An 18,552-nucleotide genomic window follows, 5' to 3' on the forward strand; every position below is an offset into this window, starting at 1 on the left:
GGTAATTCCAATCAGCCCATCTTATAACTCCTTCAGTTTGTTCATACGCATGTATCCCACGGTCCCCTCTTTACTCTATGGAGCCTGTCATCACGTCTACGATCTACCAGATACCCTTGGGAATATCAACCTCACGCACCAACTCTAGAACTGCCGCCGTGAGCTCATCCAAGCTCGTCACCTCCTCCCCCTTAGCTGGCATCTCAAACAGGTCATAGTCAGGGTCACACTCGGAACCAGCCGCCGGGAGCGTGCCGTCCTGGAAGTACTTGCGGATGTGACGGACGGTGCAGGTCGACGGTGCGGCGAGCGAGCAGTGCTAAAGAGAACGATTTAGTAAACGATGAGGAAGGTGGAGGGAGATGGAGCAAGGACTAACCCCGTACGAGTTTTGCTTGAGGACGACTGAGCTGGGGAACCTGGCCGAGTTGTTGAAGGCGCTCTGCAGGGGCGTCACGTTGTCGGCCATGTTTCCGATGAACAAGATAGGATGAGCAGTGTCGGTCTTGATATCCTCTATCAAGGTTGTTAACAGGATTCTTGGTTGGAGAAGGATCTTGCTTACTCTCTGAGAAGCGCCACTTGGGCCTCGTCTTTCTCCCCACGCAGGCCAGATGGAAATTGATATTGAAGGCGCCCGCCCAACGACTGATGCTCTTGACTCGTTCGAGATAGGCCTCGAATTCCTCTGGTGTCTTTTCAACGGCTGCGGCATCGAGACACATGATGGTTGGGAAGGCGTCCAGTTCCATGGCCGTCTCCAGGGGGCTTGTGGAAGGAGTATCGCCCAGGGAGCACATCTTGCTGGACTCGAGTGCGCCGCCACCGCTCGCCATCAACATGTCATAAAAGGGCCCTCCGTCACCTCCCTCGAGGGAGGCATAGATCTTGGCCAACTGGGGGAACTTGACGAGCGGTGAGTAGATGCATCGCTGGGTAAGCCGCTGAACATCCGAGTAGGTGACCAGCCGCGGCAGGTCAGGTCCCGAAGGGTGAGACCACGCTGGGATGAGAACGGGAGAGGCCTTGAGACGTTCAAGGAGGTTGATCCGGCGTTGCTGAACGGCCTCTGGCGTTTCGGCGTAGAAGGCGCATGCTTCGGGGCCGACCTTGTGGCAGGCCTTGTCGAAGGCGTCAAAGATTGCGTCGGCATCGGACATGAATCTGCCGTGGTCCAGGTTGAACCAGTCGTGATAGTCGACGTTCCCTGAGGAATTATCAGTGAACAAGACAAGCAATGTTCCGTCTTGTAGTACTCACCATCGCTGACTAGTCTTTCAACACGCTCAGGAAACAGCCCAGCAAAAACACCTCCAAGAATAGTACCATAGCTGAATCCCCAATATCGGAGCTTCTCATGGCCCGTCTTGTCGAGGATCTCGAGCATGTCCCTCGCAATGGATGCGGTGCCGAGGTGGGCATTGATGCCCGTCTCCTCCATGGCGATCTCGCAGGCGCCAGAGTAGGCCGAAGCACGGGCGTAGGCATCGTAGATGAGGCCTGGGCGCTCGTCGACGATGGGGGTTTCCTGAAGAGTCCAGAGGTTGCGCCTTTGGGCTGAACCCCAGCATTCTACGCGAGGTGTAGAGACGCCGACTGAACTCAAATTAGACATGGCACGCTCTTTCATGAGTTGAAGAACCTACCTCCTCGAGGGTCGAAGCTGATAATGTCCTAGAATTGTCGGTATACCATCACCTTTATTCGGCTATGAAGAGACTTACATGGTTATCGCCTACAATCTTCTGCAGGAGAGGACCAGACTTCTTGAGGAAGCTCACTCCAGAGCCGCCAGGGCCCTTGTTTTAAACGTCAACATAGATACAACATCACTTGGGAAAGACCTACACCGGGGTTGACAAAGACTGGAGAAACAGGGTTGTCTTTGGACTTTGCCGGTAACTTGATGACACCAACTACGACACGCTTCTTGTCTGAAGGCTCGAGCCAATCCATAGGAACCTTGGATAGCCATTAGTATGTGGTTACGCTGGAGTGGGGATCGGTATCCCAACTCACATCAAGTCTGGCACACTCAAATTTGGTATAACATGTCTCCCACTTGAGGTCTTGGCTGGGCTCCAGCTATATACCCAGTGGTCAGCACAATAGTCAATCCTGAGAAGCAAAAATTCATACGTCGTTCCAGCTCCATGGCTCCGGCTCAGACTCATGGTCAATCTTATCCAGTCTCGACTCAGGACGGCGTTCGAAGAAGGCGATCAACGCAGCACCGGCCAAAAGAGCAAGGACTGGAGCAAATATTGACACTCGTCGTCGTTTAGGACGTTCTCGAAGCAGAGGCTCTGCCTCGGCAGCTACCTTTTCATCCATGGAAAACCGGCTCGAGGAGTATCTAGGGAGGATTCAAATTGAGGAGACGGTGAGAAAGGAAAAAGCAATTAGCCGCCGCGAGCTGCTTGCTGTGTATTGTATGTCTAGGCGCTCAACAAGTCACCAACCAACAACAACACCACGAAAGAGGCACAATTGAATCAAAGTGAGGGCAAGAGAGAGGATAAAGAAGGAGAAATGCAGGGCCTCCTATCGTTACAGAGTCATGTCCCAGTAGTTCACCCTGGTAAGACATGCAGGCCAGAACGCAGACCGGAGCTGATAAGCCTGCACTGCCAGCTTAGCCCGCACACACCCAAGAGAGGCAAGTCAGGGCGCAAATCCGCGGCTTTCGCCCTATCATGATGGAGGGGAATCTAATTGGGAGAAGGCGTGCGACTGACACAAAGAGGAGAGACAGGGACAAGTCATGGGTTCTTTTGTGTGGTGGTGTGTGTCATGGGATCCCGTCAAGCTTCTTGAACGCTTGTCTATCCGTCCTTTACACACCCTTTGGGTCCCCTTTCCCCGCATTCATTATCCGGCATTCTTGTAGTGCGAAAACGAAACATTGGTCTAGGGGTCCATAGATACCGGAGGGAGTGAGAAGCCCGGCCTTTGATTCTCTGTCCAATCATGATGAACCAACCTCCGGAGCTCCGCGCCGTCCCTCTTATCGATAGGCTACCGGCAAAATATTAATCCGCAACCCTCCGGTCCGCGCCGGTAAGGTTCTGGAAAACTTCAGTCCCCGATTTGCCGCCCCAAGTTCGGCATCTCTTTCCAAACCCACTCATCGTCGTTACTCAAACCTCGAATTTCCTTTATACCAAGATGGCTTCTGTTATGGCTTGGGGCGCCGGTGCTGCCGTTGCCGCCTTTCTCGTACGTTCAAACTACCGAAGCCCAGACAATCCCAGTCGCTAACGCTCTTTAACAGGGCCGAGCCGGTCTCGTCGCATGGCGACGTTCGCGCGGTGGAGTTGGAGCCATGGGCAAGGCTTTCTACAAGGGCGGATTCGAGCCCAAGATGAACAAGAAGGAGGCTTCTCTCATCCTCTCCCTCAAGTATGTCCTTGTCCAACACCAATGACAGAACCCCTCCCGACTAACACTTCCGAAGCGAGCGCAGCATCACCAAGGACAAGGTCCGCAAGGCTCACCGAAAGCTTATGCTTCTCAACCACCCCGATCGAGGCGGAAGTCCCTACCTTGCTACAAAGGTCAACGAGGCCAAGGAGTTTCTAGACAAGAACAGCTGATCCCGCATCATGCTATCATGACACCGAAAAGCAACCAATCCAAGTCCCCGGCATTCGGACTTTGCACCCTCCTCACTCTCAGCGTGTGGGCCTGACGAAGAAAAAAGAACAATCGACGACTTGAGTACCGACGTGGCTGTGTTGTCGCGTGTGTATAATGTACACTACTTGTTTCCATAGCGAAGGCGTTTGTTGGTTTACGGGGAGGCTCCTTAGAGCCAGGGCACGGCAGGGTGATGGGATGAGCACGTCGTTGAGCTATCTAGACTAGACGCTGTACGAATACAGGGCACCAATGGCATATTCTCTTCTCAAAATCTTGGCTATTTCGTCTCCTAGCTTTGGCATTGCCAAGTTACATTAGACTTATTCCTTCACTCGACCTTGTTCATGTCACTCCTCTCCTCCTCGCTCTTAGCCCCCTCAATAGCGATGCCGATCATGGCGCAAAGTGTGTAGTAGGCATCGTTTCCCGCATTGTGGAGGTTCTGGCTCGCGATCCCCAGTTCCAAGAGGACGCTGCTGAGACCTCGTCCGTTGTTCGAGTTAGTCCAAGATTGGTGGATATCCTTGGTGTCGACTGGGGGGTAAGCGTTTGTGACGACCTCGATGTCGATGCCGAGGCTTTTAAGATACTTGATATCTTGATTGATGTCGTGGCCCACGATGGCAATGTTTCGCGAACCTTTCAAGTACGGGTCCAAAATGGCCAAGATGGCATCCTTAGTTTTCGCCTTGGTCGGGAACGTACTTTTGCTAGAAGCTGGTCAGTCGCAAGTCTTGGGTCATAGGAAAGGCAACTCACCCAAAGTTGAAGGCATTAGGACAACCCTTGACGTAGCGATAGTTTCTCAAGCCTGCGTACTCCTTGACACGGAGATGGTGGCATTTGATCTTGGGCCACCACCCGCGCCCACATTCACCAGGGGCGATTCCTTGAATGTCTCGTGTATCGAGAATCGCAAAGCCGATCTCGGAGACTGGGTTTGGTGGTCTTTCGATCGCCTCAACGTCGACGCAGATGAAGACGACATCATGGCCCTCGGGGTTCCCTACCAGACCGAGGTACTCTTGCGTGTGCTTCAGCATCAGGTCCCGGTTCCTTTTGTTAAAGAGAGCCTTGAACGAGTTGCGCTGTTTCGGGATGAAGCCAGTCTTGACGAGCTTCAGCTTGTCCCGCCACTCAGCCCGTTGCCCCTTCTCAGCCGTTTCGTAGAGATTGACGTCGTAGTCATCGATGGTGGGCCATGGTCGAATGTCGAGTGAGGTTTCGTCCTCGGATCGTCTGAGATATCGTGGGCGCGGTGTGTCTGGGTCGTTGAACCGCATGTAAAACCTTTCCGTGTTCACCCCCAGGGGGATCTTGAGCGAAATCCCCAGTTCAAGGTTGATGTCATCAAGGAAGGCTTGGAACTGAGCCGTTGGAACCAAGAGGTATGGGTCTCTTGTTGGTTCATCTGGGTCATGGAGGTAGAAGCTGAAATGGTCAGCACGAGGCCCAGTGTCTGGAAGGGCCACTCACAAGTCCCAAATTCGATCCGCCAGAGGTTGGGCAAAGAATGGCTTTGCCTGCATGCAAGTCAGTTGGTGGAGTGGAAATAGGGTCTTGCCAACACACCTTGGGTTGGTTCATCTTGCCAATGAAGCGCTCAGGGTACGTGAGAACAATCTTGAACGGACAGAATTCAAAAGCCGGGTTGTCGACGGGCTCTCCAACCCGAAAGTCGGAGCAGTCGAACGCCTCGTTCTTCATCTTCTCCCTAGCAAGATCTTCTGCGGCAGAGGTGGTGTGGTCTCGATCTTGACCAGTCGATGGGCGAGGGTTGGACCAGTCGTCGTCCAAGACGCAGCGATCATTGCCCGATTCTACCTGAGAGACGCCCTCTTCCTTTTCAGCATCCTTCTTCCTTTCGACCAGCTTTACCTCTTGGCCAAGGACCTGCCGAAGCCTCTCGAGGCGTCCCTCAAGGTCCGCCATGATGATGCTTGCACTCGCAGAAATGTGCTGCTATTCGAGCGCAAGAATGAAAGAGACGAAAGAAGAGAAATAATGACAATGAAGAAAGAAAAATTACTGGGCTTGGATTAGGCCTTTGTGATGAAATATTCACCGGACCACAAAGATGCCTGGGGCGGATTGGGAGAGGGAGGGTTTAGGTGAGAAGGTGCAGCACGCGCCGTTTTTGAGGGGAAGGATGAAGGAGGAAAGGTGAGGCTGATTGATGAGCCTGAGAGCGTGACAGGAGAGGGAGGGAGCACAGAGAAAAGGCTTGAATCTGCCTCATTCGTCTAAAACACGCTTCACGGCATGATTCGCTGCCGTAGAGAAGCTGAAAATAGTCTAATCACTCCGTTTGCTGTGTTTGTGCTGCAAGAGCCCAATGTCCGCGTGTAAAACAGGCTGGACCACCGTCGTTTGTTTGCATGCGCACCAAGCGCCAAGAGCTTGTATTTACAGCTAATATACAAGACCGCCAAAGCTATCGATCCATACCATGATTAAAATACGTACAATACATCACGAGTCTATTTTGACTTGTAAAACTGTAACACGGTTAGCATGTATCCAAGAAAACGTAGTGGCCAGAAACTCACCTCGTCTGCTTCCTCTGGGGACACAGTCGATACCTCAGACTGCTTCTTGTCAATCAGTCCCATCCGTGACCACCGCACCTTGAACCAAAAGTCTCGCCTGTCTCCTCCAAGATCTCCTGATAGCAACTGCTTCTTCATGTCCCGTACAAAGGTGTTGTACAGCCCAGGCTCCTCCAGGTTCGTCAACTCCTCCCGCATAACGCCTAAACACTCCATGGCGCGTGCGTATTTGGCATCCCCAAAACTCTCTGTGATAAATGTCGTGATAATTGCCCCCATCTGCTTCGCTGCCTCTTCGATCTGGGCAACCTCCTCGGTAGCGGCCAGCATTTGTTTAAACTCGGGGACTGCATTATCTGGGTCAATCTCCTCCTTCCTCTCCTCCTCCCCGAGGAGGGCATCCACGTCGAGACCAGAAATGGGCTTGACCGCCTCTCTGCCTCGCTTGCCCTTGACCTTGGGCGGAACTATGGCATAGTTAGATACGAGTCGTGGACATTCTTGATGAGACGAACCTTTCTTGACATCTGCCACCTCCACGAGCGCATCAATCTTGCTCTGGACCTTTTCAATCAAGTCTTCAGGTGGCGAAGCGAATCGCAGCAAGATCGATGGCGTATCGGGAATGGGCTTTTCAGGGTATACTGCCCGAGATTTCACGGCGTGGTTGATCCGATGAATTGTTGGGTTGAACGTGTCGTCGATGGGCGCGTACTCAGCGGGTTCCCTTCTCGAGTTAGTTGATGCCATCATTCAGTAGACAAAGACCTTACCCCTCATCGTCGATGCCATACATCGATAGGTCCATCGCATCAACGTAGTCGCTCATGGCATCATTGAGCTCGTCTGTCGGAAGGAAGCGGTGTTTTGTGATGGTTTGGCCGCTGACGGTGATGACCCGATCCAAAGGCGGGAACTGGTAACTTCGAATGTCTTCGGCAAACGGCAGCGGGATGTCGTACAAACACTCCATGTCTGGCTCCACGCCAGGAGCTACCAACACCAGCTGCGGGTCTTTGCCATCCTTGGGCACGATTCGGGCGATTCCATACGACTCGAGTTCCGAGAGTGCCCAGACGAGGGAGGAGAGGGCGAGTGCTGACTTTGCATCAAACTTGCTGGCTACTGTCACGCAGACCTCGCCCAGGTTGAGAAAAGGCTCATACTAGAAGAGTCAATAACACGATGACCACAACGTGTCGTAGAGTCTCACCTTTGAGCAAGGGATGAACCCAACAATTGAGAAGCTCTTTTGTGTCTCAATCTTGGTGATGTTGTGCTCTGACTCGCTGATATGCACAGCAGTCCGGCCATACTCGAAACCCTTGGCAAGGTCCTCAAACTCTACGTCTCGCTTGCCACCAGGGGCATCAGGATCGTTGACCTTGTACGATCGAGCTTGCCTGACCGCGGAAAATTCAACACCCTCCATCTCATCACCCTCTACAGCCTGCGTAGACTCAAATCCCGTGCCTTCAGACTTGACGACCACAGTGCTTGCTGTCAAGGGTCGCGCGAGATGGGTCTTGAAGTATCTCTCGACATTGATTTTCATCGCAGAGGGGAACCTCTCGGGATCTCCGAGAGTAAGTGTACCATCGTAGGTTTTGTATGGCTTCACCGACTTGATTCTAGGGGTGTCAAGCTCATCAATGGCCTCTGCGATTGTCGCGAAGACGCCATTTTGGCAATCATCGACGAGTAACTTGAGAGCTTTCTCGTTCTCTTCCTACATGTACGTGAGTAGTATGCTCAATAGGGTACTAAACAATATCCTGACCTTGGTGTTGGGCTTGTCCTCTTCCTTGAAGCCATAGTCAGGGTTATCGAAATCCACGCCCCTACCATTCTGTTAGTGGGGACATGGTAGAATGGCAAGATTACTCACAGGACAGTTAGCTGGATATTTGAGTCGTTCATTTTCTTAGAGATGTCGCTCAAGCCGTCTGCGTCCATTGGGCCTTGGCCGTCGGTGATCAGGATGATCTTGCGATTCCACTTGAGTTTCTTAGTGAATGTGTCCATCATGTCAACAGCGACAACAATGGCTGAAATGGCATCTCCCGACCACGTCTCGCTTGGCTTAATAACGGACTGCAGGTTCCTCAGAGAGGACATGGACATCGGTCCCAGCTCTTGCAGCACGGCGATGTTCTCATAGCCGTCGTCATCTTGCAGCTTATTGTCGGTCTCATCAGTCCTAAAGCCGACAACACCAACACACAGCGTCTTGCGACTGGCGGCGACAATGTCGGTAATCTTGTCCCACACATATCGCATGCTCCAATCGAGATCCGATTCTGACCGTCCACTGTGAGTCTGGGCCATGGTGGACCCAAGGTCCAGGATGAAGATGGTGGCTTCCTTCTCCGCCATGGTAGATGAGATCAACAAAGGCGACAGTTGAAAATCTCAAAGGAGGAGTTAAAGTTGAAGCTTGAATATCCACGGGCCGGTTCGTTCTTTTAAACAAGTATCACTGGTGAGCGCCTTCTCATGGTGAATCCCGGTCATGGATTAGGCAGAAGGGGCCATGAGCTGAAGCTGTAAGATGAGAAGCTCCCCACAGACGCGTCCAGGTCGCGTTATCACGTGATTGCCTTCTACCACTTCTGCCTGTTAGCGTAACACCTCCAACTTCATGGAAACACAGAGAGTTTGCATCAACAATTTTCAGCAGGCTGCACCTCCTTTTCCAGGTGTCAAGGCGCCATGCATGCTCCTGTATTTACTGGGTCCTTTCCCAGGCTGCCCAATAACATCGGCTATACCAAACGCGAATTCTGGCAATTGGTAGTCCCAATCGTCAGCCCGCAGCGACTTGGCATCCCACCTTGCGAACGCGAATTCTGGCTTGGCCAATCAGAGCAATGGTAAAATTGGCTGAAGGCTTGCCAGGGGACCGAAGGTGTGCATGCTGCGCTGATTGCCAACCCAATCAGGGCAGTGAGGCCCAGCGAGACCAACCCGGATCATGCGTGTGCATCGGGCTGGAACAATATTGAAAGTGCATTTGAATCATGTTGGCAGAAAGGATTTCATGTATATATTAGCCTCCCACAACCCCTTCCTCCAGGTCTCTCTTCCATTCAATCATTCATCCATCCGTCCATTGCACCATCAACACTCCCAACAACAAGCAGTGCTGCCATTCAATGCCTCCAGCAGCCAGGATACCTTTATCCCTCTGGGAGAGGGAAAAGGAGCATATCCGTGCGCTGTACCTTGACCAAGACAAGACACTTGATGAACTTGTCAAGTGCATGGCTGAGGACCAAGGCTTCTATGCGACGTATGACTCCTCTCAAGTCTAGCCCCAGATGCTTTCTCAGGCAGCTCACTAATGATCGAGCAGGAGAGCCCAGTACATTCGCCGACTAGACAGCTGGAAGATGAGAAAGTATTCCACCAAGGAAGAGTGGGAATACGTCGGCTCGTTGGTCAGAAAGCGAAAGCTTGAGGGCAAAGAATCGGAAATCACCATGGGTGGGAAGCCTATTTCAGTCAAGAAGCTCAAGAAGGAACTTGGGCGATACGGCCAACCAAGCTCCTCAGAGAAGTCATGCTCGAGTAAGTCTCCTCTCAGTATTTTCAGATCCCGGCTAGGTTACATGCACTGACAAGTGTTGTCAAGTCCCTCCGAACGATGCTCTCGAGTGTATTGTTGCATGCACGCCACCAGCAACACCATCGGTGTCTTTTGACATCAAGTTGATCAAATGCACCACTGTCCCCTGGTTTCCGTTTCATGATTCATTCGTTCCTAAAGGTCGGTGCCAGTATTTGCATCCCAAAAGAAAGAGGTTTTCTGACCGTTGCAGTGACATCTGCTTTCAAGCATATGACAGAAAGCGATGTTCAATCCGCACTTACGAAGCAAGTGTCAAGACCTGCTTCCTCTATTCTCAGGGATAGTCTCAGAGCGTCTACTGTGGCCGAAAAGGTAAAGAAGACGATGCCACAAAAGTCCTGTGTGGATGCAGGTGCTCTACAAGCAGCCGCCCAGCCTTTTGTTCAAATTATATGTTTGGCTACATATCAGATCTCCAACAATCTCCTCTCCGACGACCAGACCGACAACTTCCTCCAATGGATCATCGACCATGGAAGCATGCAGTTTCTCCGGCAATTGACTCACGTAAACAATGCGGTAACCAAGGTCCTCAAAGCAAACCTCCTGCTCAGCGCCATCCGTCTCCGCAATGCAAAGACCGTCCAGCTTCTACTAAAATAACGGTACCAGTCCAAGTATCTTCAATCCCATCACTCAAGACACTGCCCTCCAACTCGCCGTCAGTGACGAGCTCGGTAATGCCGAAATTGTCCGGCTGCTACTTAAATATGGAGCTTGTCCAAATACAACTTACCCAGAATCGACCGAGAGATATCCTCCTCTTTGTCTCGCCATGATGGATCTTCCTCAGAAAAGTTCTATCGCAGAGATGCTGATCCTAGCAGGGGCTGATGTGAATGTATCATACAAGGATATCAAACCCCCTTGGATACAGAAGACCCCCCTCATAACGGCAGCAGCCCAGGAAGATGCCTCTCTAACTAAAATCCTTCTCAAAAAGGGCGCCAATCCGGACGTGTTCCATCTCGGCTCGAGGTCGGCGCTGCATGCTGCAGTTCAAAACAACCGCGTTGGTTCCATTAGAGCGTTGCTGGACGCGGGTGCAAATGCCAACATCCCTTACGGGGAAGAGAACCAACTCCACTTTGATCATGGCTTCGGTTGCTTCTCCAGGGATTCGCCGTATTATGCCTCAGATTCATTACTCACTCCCATTGATATCGCGTATGAAAATGAGAATGGCCAAGTAGTTGACCTTTTACTGCAAGCCAAGGCTCATGCCGGTGGTTACCTCGCCTTTGAGACGAACTGGGATCAAAACCTCAGCCGTCTAGCATTACAGGATGCCGCAAGGCGAGGGAAACGCTATCTAGTCCAAGTCTTATTGATGGCAGGTGTCGATATCAATACACCCCCAAGCAATTTCGATGTACAAACTGCGCTTCAAGCCGCCGCTGAGTCTGGGGACATTGACATGGTTCAACTTCTTCTAGACATGGGTGCAGTTGTCAATGCGCCTCCTCACACCATTGGCGGTCTGACCGCCTTGCAAGCTGCTATTTACTATGAGAATCTGGACATCGTTGAACTATTGATACGACAAGGCGGGGAGATCAATGCAAAGCCCGCACCATTAGGCGGACAGACGTGTTTGGGAGCTGCAGTTTCAACGGGAAACGTTGACCTCGTCAACATGTTATTGAGTCGGGGTGCTGATATCAATCCCACACGCTCAGGCCCAGGTAAGTCTTTTCTTTTTTTTTATAAAAAAAAAAAAAAAACAAGACTTTTTAAAAACCACTCGTCGTTCCAGAGACCACCGCTAACTTCAATCAAGGTTGTTGCGAAACATCAGCTTTGGTGTGGTCCATCTCCGAAGATGACCATCAGCTGTTCGACCTATTGATGTCAAAGGGTGCCAAGCCAGATCTCCCTCAAGACTGGGAAACGCCTCTGTGTGCTGCCATCCGTGTGGGATCGTTCGACATGGCCTCTCGCCTGATAGAAGCTGGAGCAGATGTCAACCGGCCAAGTGAGGTTCATAATCCCATAACCCTTGACATTCAAACACCACTCGAGGTCGCTATCGGGAAGAGGAATAATCAGCTCGTCAACCTTCTTTTAGATTCCCATGCAGACATCAACTATTCACACGACGGCATGCGGCTTGGCGCGGCTCTCGAGACTGCCATTGCCTGCAAAAATCAAGACACGGTTCGGTTGCTGCTCTCTCGGGGAGCCGATCCTGGCAGCGCCATGTCGCTTGCCTCGTTAATCTTCCGCCTTGATTCCCCCATTGATCTCGAAATATTCCGAATGCTCATCAATCACAATGCTGAAGTCAACCCACAACCTGAGGAAATGAAAGGATTCAAAGACCCCATTTACGGGTTCCATCTAACACCACTTCAAGCAGCCCTTGAACGGGGTTACGAAGAGCTGGCAAGTATGCTTCTAGAGGCTGGAGCCGATTTCGATGCTCCAGCATTTTGGGAAGGTGGCAAAACTGCCTTACAGGCGGCAGCCATGAGTGGCAGCTTCTCTTTTGTAGAAACCTTTGTTTCTCAAGGCGCAAATGTCAACTCTCCTCCGGCAAGGGAGCGCGGCGCGACGGCCTTGCAATTCGCGGCCATCAAAGGGCACTACAACATTGTTGTCTTTCTTCTTGAGAATGGGGCTTACGTCAATGCTCCAGGGGCGGTTAGGTATGGGCGAACTGCACTTGAAGGTGCATCAGAACATGGCAGGCTTGACATTGTCCATCTCTTGCTTGAGAACGATCCAGAGGAGGAGTCTTTGGGCCAGCGTTGCCAAGACGCAGCAGTGCTTGCAAAGAAGAATGGACACTTCATCGTTGCCGAGATTCTGCGTGGGTGGAAGAAGCCATAATGGGAATACGGGGGTGTTGGACTACTTTCAATTTCTTTGTGTGATATTAGATGACTCGAGACTGTTCTTTTCCATACGTATCTATGAAATCCAAGATGAGAAGTCAATGATGGATGCAAGGTGCTTCTCCACAAACACGTCTATACCGCGCTGTCACGTGCTCACACCAAGCAAAGCATGACTTCATCAACTGGGGGTTCAAGTTGTCCGAAGTCCGAAGACAGGGTTATGACACCGCGACACCTCGGCTGAATTGGAAAAAACCTGGCTCATTCCTCTGGAAACTGACCTCAATCGTCGGTGTCGACCGCATACAGCAGCACAATGGCAAGCACAGTCAGTGCCGTCGTCTTTTCGCCGGCTCCGTACCACATCATTACGTAGGTGGACGATGTTCTTTCAAGTGAGCTGCAGACAGAGAGGACTGACTTGGATTGCAGGTACGGAACCCTCTTGGGCACGTCATTCTTCCACGTACGATATTTCATGGCCTCTTTGATACCATCCCGTCCTTGCTTACAGATTTAATAGACCTTTATCAATGGCATCGTCATGATCCGGACGGTCGACCGTCCTAGCTTCTCTGCTATCCAGCAGAAGCTCTTCCCCATCTACTTTGGCCTGCAGACCATCCTGCCAGGCATTCTCGCCCTGACCTTCCCCGGAAACTCGCTGATTGGCCTCTCCAACGGCCCGAAGGGACTGGTCACCGAGTTTGCGCGCTGGCACTCGCTGCTCCCAATTGGGATCATGGCCTTGACTGGTGCTGTCAACTTTACCATCCTCCTGCCTCTAACGACTGAGACTATGAAGCAGCGCCGTGGTCAAGGTATGTCGTGAATGTACTTGCGGTGAAATGCGCTAACGGGTTTATAGTCAAGCGAGATGGCAAGGAGTGGTTCGCGGATGGCCCGCACTCTGACGAGATGAAGGCCCTGAACAAGCGATTTGGCATCCTGCACGGCATCTCATCCCTGATCAACTTGACCACCTTCTTCGCTGCCGTCGCATACGGTTTCACTCTGGGTGGTCGTGTTCTGTCCGTTGCGGACCTGGCCTAATCTGTTGACTGATGCAATGTCTATTATCCATGTCTATGCATGCTCTATACTAGTACACAATGGCAACACTCGACTCGCTCTGTCTAAGTCTAAACCATGCGCCTCCTTCCTCCGCGATGCAATGCAACAGTAACAAGTCCCGTAGGACATCGTTGATCGTAGTATCATGATTCGTTCGTAAAAAATCTTTGGGTATAACCTTCTAAACAATGCGCCGGCTGCTCGCCAAGTCAAAAGCTCTCAGCTCAAGGTCGCCATTGCTCAGAGGAAGTGCGAAGGTGTCCCTGGAACGCACGGAGATCCTGCTTGGCCTTCTCAAAGTCTTGATGGCGCTGGGCCTTGAGCTCCTCCTCGTTGTGCGCAGGCTTGGCGCGTCGCTGATTGGCCTCCATCTGGCCCCGGACGGTCCAACGGCCTGGATGACGGTCGAGCATGGTCTGCACGTCGACCTCGTCCTGTGGCTTGGGGAAGTCGCGGAGAAGTGCAGGGATAGGCTTGCTTGCGGCGGTGTGCTCAGATTCGTCTGCCTTTAGCCCGGGGGTCGACAAGGGGGACGTCTCGCTGGACGACGTCTTGTCCACGGGAGCGTTGAAGTAGCCGTGAGAGTTGTTGGAAGTAGTCGAGGATTCGACGTGGTTGACAGTGGTGCTTCCCATTGTGAGAGAGGTGGTGTAAAGTATGGATAGTTGAAGTGATGGTGTTGCGAAAGCGATGAGGAAGGTCGGTCTCGTCTCAGGGGCTTTGTTCCCTTTATACGTATGAATGGATGATGGAAGCGGCAGCAAAGGAAAGAGTTTGCTTGCGGGTGAAAGGACAAAGCTGCTTGCTCTCCAACTACGGCCAGATGTCGCGTGCCTGTGCTTTTTGTATGTTCGGCCTTTCTCGGGGAAGCAGACAGCCACGTCAACCTAGATGTCAAAGGATGAAAGGAGGTAAAGGAGATGGAGCAAGGATGGACCTGGGAAACGGCTTGACAAGAGTATTTATAACACGAACACGATCAAAACTTCTCTCGGGGTCTACCTTAGTCGAGAGAGTGGAAACCCCTTGGACCCCGTGCGACGTTAGTTCAGCTTTCAGGGTCCACGCATCCATGGTGGATGTCGACGCCGCCACGCTAGAGACGGAAGCTGCCCTGTCAAAGCGGTGAAAGGTTCCGTCAGTATCTCGGTAATACCTAGCGTAGCGTGTCCATTTCTCTCCTGCTCGTCACTTCTCAGCTTCGGCTGTGGGAAACGGCATCCGCTCATTCGCGGATAAGACGGTTATCTCAGGGGGAGAAAAGTGTGTTTGGGAGGATGGGCTTCTTGAAAAACCCACCGATGACAGTAGCGGCGTTGCCGAATTACTCGTAGGGCCCTGTCCCGACCAATGGAGACTCACCCATTGGACCCTTATCTCCTTCGCCGAGCCTCGTGGAGAAAGACATTGAACCCTCCATCCGTCGCCACCACGCGGGAGGGCAGGAACGGAAACTTCTTCTGGGGGCCAATTGGTTTGGTTCGGGGATCGGAGACTGGGAATAGCGGCAGCTTGTCTCGGACTTACAGAGATTATCGTCCGGGAGTTAATTCCGTCTGGGGCTTTTGTTGCTGCAATGATGTCAGCGGGGTCTTTGTTGACGAACCAACATGAGCCGGTATCGCTTCATCGCGGTTTTACCCTGTAGTCCGCAGGATGTTTTGTGAATATCAAAGACTCTGGAAGATCAGTCATATTTTGATGGTTTATATGTGTATTGCGTGTTTAACTGTTTCTATTGTAACCATTTGCAAACTCTTAGCCATGCTTCCGGTCGTATTTGCCGTGGAAAACTTCGAGATGGTGTCCATTTGGTTCCTAGGTTTTCACTCAAGATGGATGCGACATGACTAAGCTCCACAACTCGCCGAGTCAAGTCCGCCACTCAACCTCTTCTCACTCAAAGACACTCAAGCAACGCAGATAGAAGAACTTCTGTGTCGTAGCAGAGTTTTACAGGCTTCTGAAGATGTCGAACCCAAAATATCTCACCGGCGATGCTGCCGCCGTCAATGAGTTCATCGACAAGTTTGATGTGAGTGATTTACACGCAGCTCGCATAACCTCGCACTCACCTATGTTTTCTGATAGGTCTTTTTGCTCGACTGTGATGGTAGGATGAACCGATATCCAGTTTCATGCATGAAATAACACTTATAGGTGTCTTGTGGTCCGGCGATCATGTGTATGATGGAATTCCCGAGACCATCGCCCTCCTGAGGTCAAAAGGTTGAGTCACAGCCACATATAACGTTAGCCAAGATCAATGACTTACACCTCACAAGGAAAGAGGACCGTCTTCGTCACAAATAACTCCACAAAGTCTCGCGATGAGTACCTCAAGAAGCTCACCAACCTGGGCATCCCCAGTGAGAAGGACGATGTCTTTGGTTCCAGCTACTCTGCCGCCATCTACATCTCCCGCATCCTGAAGCTCCCCGAGGGCAAGCACAAGGTCTTCATCATTGGCGAGGCCGGCATCGAGAAGGAACTTGAGTCTGAAGGCATTGCTCATGTCGGCGGTACGGACGAGGCCTTTAGACGGGACATCACCCCCCAGGACTTCAAGGGTATTGCTGACGGCTCCCTGCTCGACCCTGAGGTTGGCGTTGTGCTGTGTGGTCTCGACTTTCACGTCAACTACCTCAAGCTCGCGCATGCCATGCACTATGTCAAGCGAGGTGCCATCTTCCTCGCCACCAACACAGACTCGACGCTGCCCATGCACCATGACTTCTTCCTCGGAGCTGGTTCATGCCACTACCCCGTTGTTCACGCAACAGGACAGACGCCCCTGGCTCTAGGCAAGCCTAGCCAGGCCATGATTGACGCTGTCGAGGGCAAGTTCCAGCTCAACCGCGCCCGGACATGCATGGTTGGCGACAGGCTTAACACCGACATCAAGTTCGGCATTGAGGGAAAACTCGGTGGAACGCTGCACGTGTTGACTGGTGTGCACAAGAAGGCGGACTGGGAAAAGGAAGATGCCATTGCTGTTCCTTCCTTCTATGCCGATAAACTGAGCGACCTCTTGTTGTCGGCCGAGAAAAACTAGACTATCCTAGACAATAGACAAGCAGACTAGATTTGTGTTTTCTATGTTGATGCCCCCCGACCAATCTATTTCCCCAACAGTGCGCCCAAAACCTCGCTGTCCTTGCTCCTCGTATATTGATAATGTGTTTTGCTTGCCAGGCTGCCTTGATGTATTCTTGGATGTGGGATACGGTAAAACAACTGATCCCGTGGAGAAAGGCATTGCTCTTACTTTTGCTTCTTGTTCTCCATCCGCTTTGCGATCTCGCTAGTTCGGATGACCTTGGGCTGCTGAACAGGGGTCTTGTATGGACGGAGCGAGGTGGGCATGAACATGCCAACATGCTTCTGGTACTGGGAATACTCGTAGTACTTGCCGGCAGTGATACGCTCGGTAAGCCACGTCGATCCCTGGAATAGAAGAATCAGAGCCCCAGAGCCAGCAAAGGTATAGCTGTATAGGTTGTTGGTGGCAAAGCAGCTCCACTGGTACAACACAAACCAGACCAGCTGCTCGGCGGCAAAGTTGGGATGTCTGCTGTAAGCCCAAAGTCCCGAGGTATTGAAGCCGCGATCAAGTTGAACCTGAGTATAGTTGTAGTTCCTGGGCACCTTGGCATCCTTTTGGTACTGGTGCTTGGCCTGGTGGTAATCTAATAATGTTAGAACGAGCGTTATATACTGCGACTACAACACTTACCCCATTGTTGGCCGTCGCTCACCCACTCGCTGAAAACAAGAGCAATCTCCACGACAAAGTAGGCGACATCTGCAGTTGTGATATCCGGCTCAAACTTTGTGGAGAGCAAAATGGCGTATGCAGGAACGCAAGAGAAAGCAAAGAGAAGAACGCTCTGAATGAATGATATGAATGTAACGTTGAAGATGAAGAAGATAAACTTGGGAACGTATTTCTGGAGGATTGCCCTGCAGCGTGTAAGTTGAGTGGACGATCACCTTTGGACATGTACATACCATCGGTAATCCTCAGATCCAACGTTGTAACCGCCTTTACGCCAGTAATTATATGTTAAACGGCACTGCAGATATGGCCGTTAGAGTATACCCTTTGCATGAGATCTGCTCAAACTTACGCTCCAAACAGTTGTGGCAGCTGCCACAAGGTCAATTCTCGAAGATGGTACACCAGCAAGACGAGCCCAGACCGCCAGATGAACAATGTAGAGATTGGGAAGCAGACTCCACATGCGATCAACCTGGGAGTAGTTTCGGTTGATCTCAGACACGACGAGGAAGACGAAGCCAAGAGCAATCGAAGCTGCAAAAGCCGAGATGAGAGGGTTTGTATCGATATACAGCTGCCTCAACCCGGAGGGGTCGGCAATGTTGTCGACGATCTGTCCCGGCAGGGCATAGAGCTGAGGTATGAAGGGCTCGACAGTCTTTGCATAGTCGCCGCAGTCCTCGATGGACTTGAGAAAAGGAAAAGCCATTATGTTCCCCAAGAAATAAGAGACAAGATCGTGTATGCTTGTCCAGGCTCTGTCGTTCTCCCACTGATGTTTTAAAGAAGCCCGGAATTGGCAGCGTCATAGATGATCGATTGGGGCTAGGGACCTCAAGTGACACACGCCACTCTCGGCTTGGCCCTGTGCCTTGTTGCCCCGGCTCCCTAAAGATCGCCTACGCAGCGGATGGAGCCGCTGTGGCTAGTGGCTTGAGGCCTAGGACCCGCCTGTAAAGCCACTGGAGGCGAGCAGGGGAGTTAAAATTCAACTTCAACTCTCAGCACGCACCGCCTTTCCTTTGTCCATCGTGA

The 18,552-nt window shown here is 51.7% G+C and overlaps 9 protein-coding genes across 9 annotated transcripts; 4 read left to right on the forward strand and 5 right to left on the reverse strand.

Moving 5' to 3' along the window:
* Positions 1–103: 103 nt before the first annotated feature.
* NCS57_00630300 (uncharacterized protein) lies at positions 104–2,334 on the reverse strand (the record flags this gene model as incomplete). Its single annotated transcript, XM_053056195.1, has 9 exons — positions 104–319; positions 380–516; positions 566–1,207; positions 1,261–1,596; positions 1,647–1,674; positions 1,725–1,799; positions 1,849–1,962; positions 2,020–2,085; positions 2,140–2,334. 9 exons carry the CDS (start codon positions 2,332–2,334, stop codon positions 104–106), a joined length of 1,809 nt encoding a protein of 602 aa, XP_052915150.1.
* Positions 2,335–3,108: 774 nt separating this feature from the next.
* NCS57_00630400 (Mitochondrial import inner membrane translocase subunit TIM14) lies at positions 3,109–3,596 on the forward strand (the record flags this gene model as incomplete). The annotated part of the gene is made up of 3 exons (XM_053056196.1): positions 3,109–3,219; positions 3,275–3,402; positions 3,458–3,596. Exons 1-3 carry the CDS (start codon positions 3,169–3,171, stop codon positions 3,594–3,596), a joined length of 318 nt encoding a protein of 105 aa, XP_052915151.1. The 5' UTR covers positions 3,109–3,168.
* Positions 3,597–3,970: 374 nt separating this feature from the next.
* Positions 3,971–5,574, reverse strand: NCS57_00630500 (uncharacterized protein; the record flags this gene model as incomplete). Its single annotated transcript, XM_053056197.1, has 4 exons — positions 3,971–4,352; positions 4,402–5,073; positions 5,119–5,165; positions 5,215–5,574. 4 exons carry the CDS (start codon positions 5,572–5,574, stop codon positions 3,971–3,973), a joined length of 1,461 nt encoding a protein of 486 aa, XP_052915152.1.
* Positions 5,575–6,122: 548 nt separating this feature from the next.
* On the reverse strand, positions 6,123–8,567 carry NCS57_00630600 (ATP-dependent DNA helicase II subunit 2; the record flags this gene model as incomplete). Its single annotated transcript, XM_053056198.1, has 7 exons — positions 6,123–6,140; positions 6,192–6,658; positions 6,707–6,918; positions 6,965–7,356; positions 7,405–7,920; positions 7,972–8,032; positions 8,080–8,567. The coding sequence occupies 7 exons, from the start codon at positions 8,565–8,567 to the stop codon at positions 6,123–6,125; spliced, it is 2,154 nt and encodes a 717-aa protein (XP_052915153.1).
* Positions 8,568–10,633: 2,066 nt separating this feature from the next.
* NCS57_00630700 (Clr5 domain-containing protein) lies at positions 10,634–12,654 on the forward strand (the record flags this gene model as incomplete). The annotated part of the gene is made up of 2 exons (XM_053056199.1): positions 10,634–11,507; positions 11,603–12,654. The coding sequence occupies 2 exons, from the start codon at positions 10,634–10,636 to the stop codon at positions 12,652–12,654; spliced, it is 1,926 nt and encodes a 641-aa protein (XP_052915154.1).
* Positions 12,655–12,978: 324 nt separating this feature from the next.
* Positions 12,979–13,715, forward strand: NCS57_00630800 (DUF4149 domain-containing protein; the record flags this gene model as incomplete). The annotated part of the gene is made up of 4 exons (XM_053056200.1): positions 12,979–13,034; positions 13,095–13,128; positions 13,186–13,483; positions 13,531–13,715. 4 exons carry the CDS (start codon positions 12,979–12,981, stop codon positions 13,713–13,715), a joined length of 573 nt encoding a protein of 190 aa, XP_052915155.1.
* Positions 13,716–13,960: 245 nt separating this feature from the next.
* NCS57_00630900 (uncharacterized protein) lies at positions 13,961–14,371 on the reverse strand (the record flags this gene model as incomplete). Its single annotated transcript, XM_053056201.1, has 1 exon — positions 13,961–14,371. The coding sequence occupies one exon, from the start codon at positions 14,369–14,371 to the stop codon at positions 13,961–13,963; it is 411 nt and encodes a 136-aa protein (XP_052915156.1).
* Positions 14,372–15,705: 1,334 nt separating this feature from the next.
* On the forward strand, positions 15,706–16,791 carry NCS57_00631000 (4-nitrophenylphosphatase; the record flags this gene model as incomplete). The annotated part of the gene is made up of 4 exons (XM_053056202.1): positions 15,706–15,771; positions 15,828–15,849; positions 15,897–15,965; positions 16,022–16,791. The coding sequence occupies 4 exons, from the start codon at positions 15,706–15,708 to the stop codon at positions 16,789–16,791; spliced, it is 927 nt and encodes a 308-aa protein (XP_052915157.1).
* A 209-nt stretch (positions 16,792–17,000) lies between these two features.
* On the reverse strand, positions 17,001–18,283 carry NCS57_00631100 (uncharacterized protein; the record flags this gene model as incomplete). The annotated part of the gene is made up of 4 exons (XM_053056203.1): positions 17,867–18,283; positions 17,748–17,812; positions 17,473–17,699; positions 17,001–17,425 (listed from the first exon to the last, which is right to left on the reverse strand). The coding sequence occupies exons 1-4, from the start codon at positions 18,224–18,226 to the stop codon at positions 17,001–17,003; spliced, it is 1,077 nt and encodes a 358-aa protein (XP_052915158.1). The 5' UTR covers positions 18,227–18,283.
* Between the last annotated feature and the right edge of the window lie 269 nt (positions 18,284–18,552).

The sequence above is a fragment of the Fusarium keratoplasticum genome, chromosome 4 (assembly GCF_025433545.1).
Source record: "Fusarium keratoplasticum isolate Fu6.1 chromosome 4, whole genome shotgun sequence".
Taxonomy (NCBI): Eukaryota; Fungi; Ascomycota; class Sordariomycetes; order Hypocreales; family Nectriaceae; genus Fusarium; species Fusarium keratoplasticum.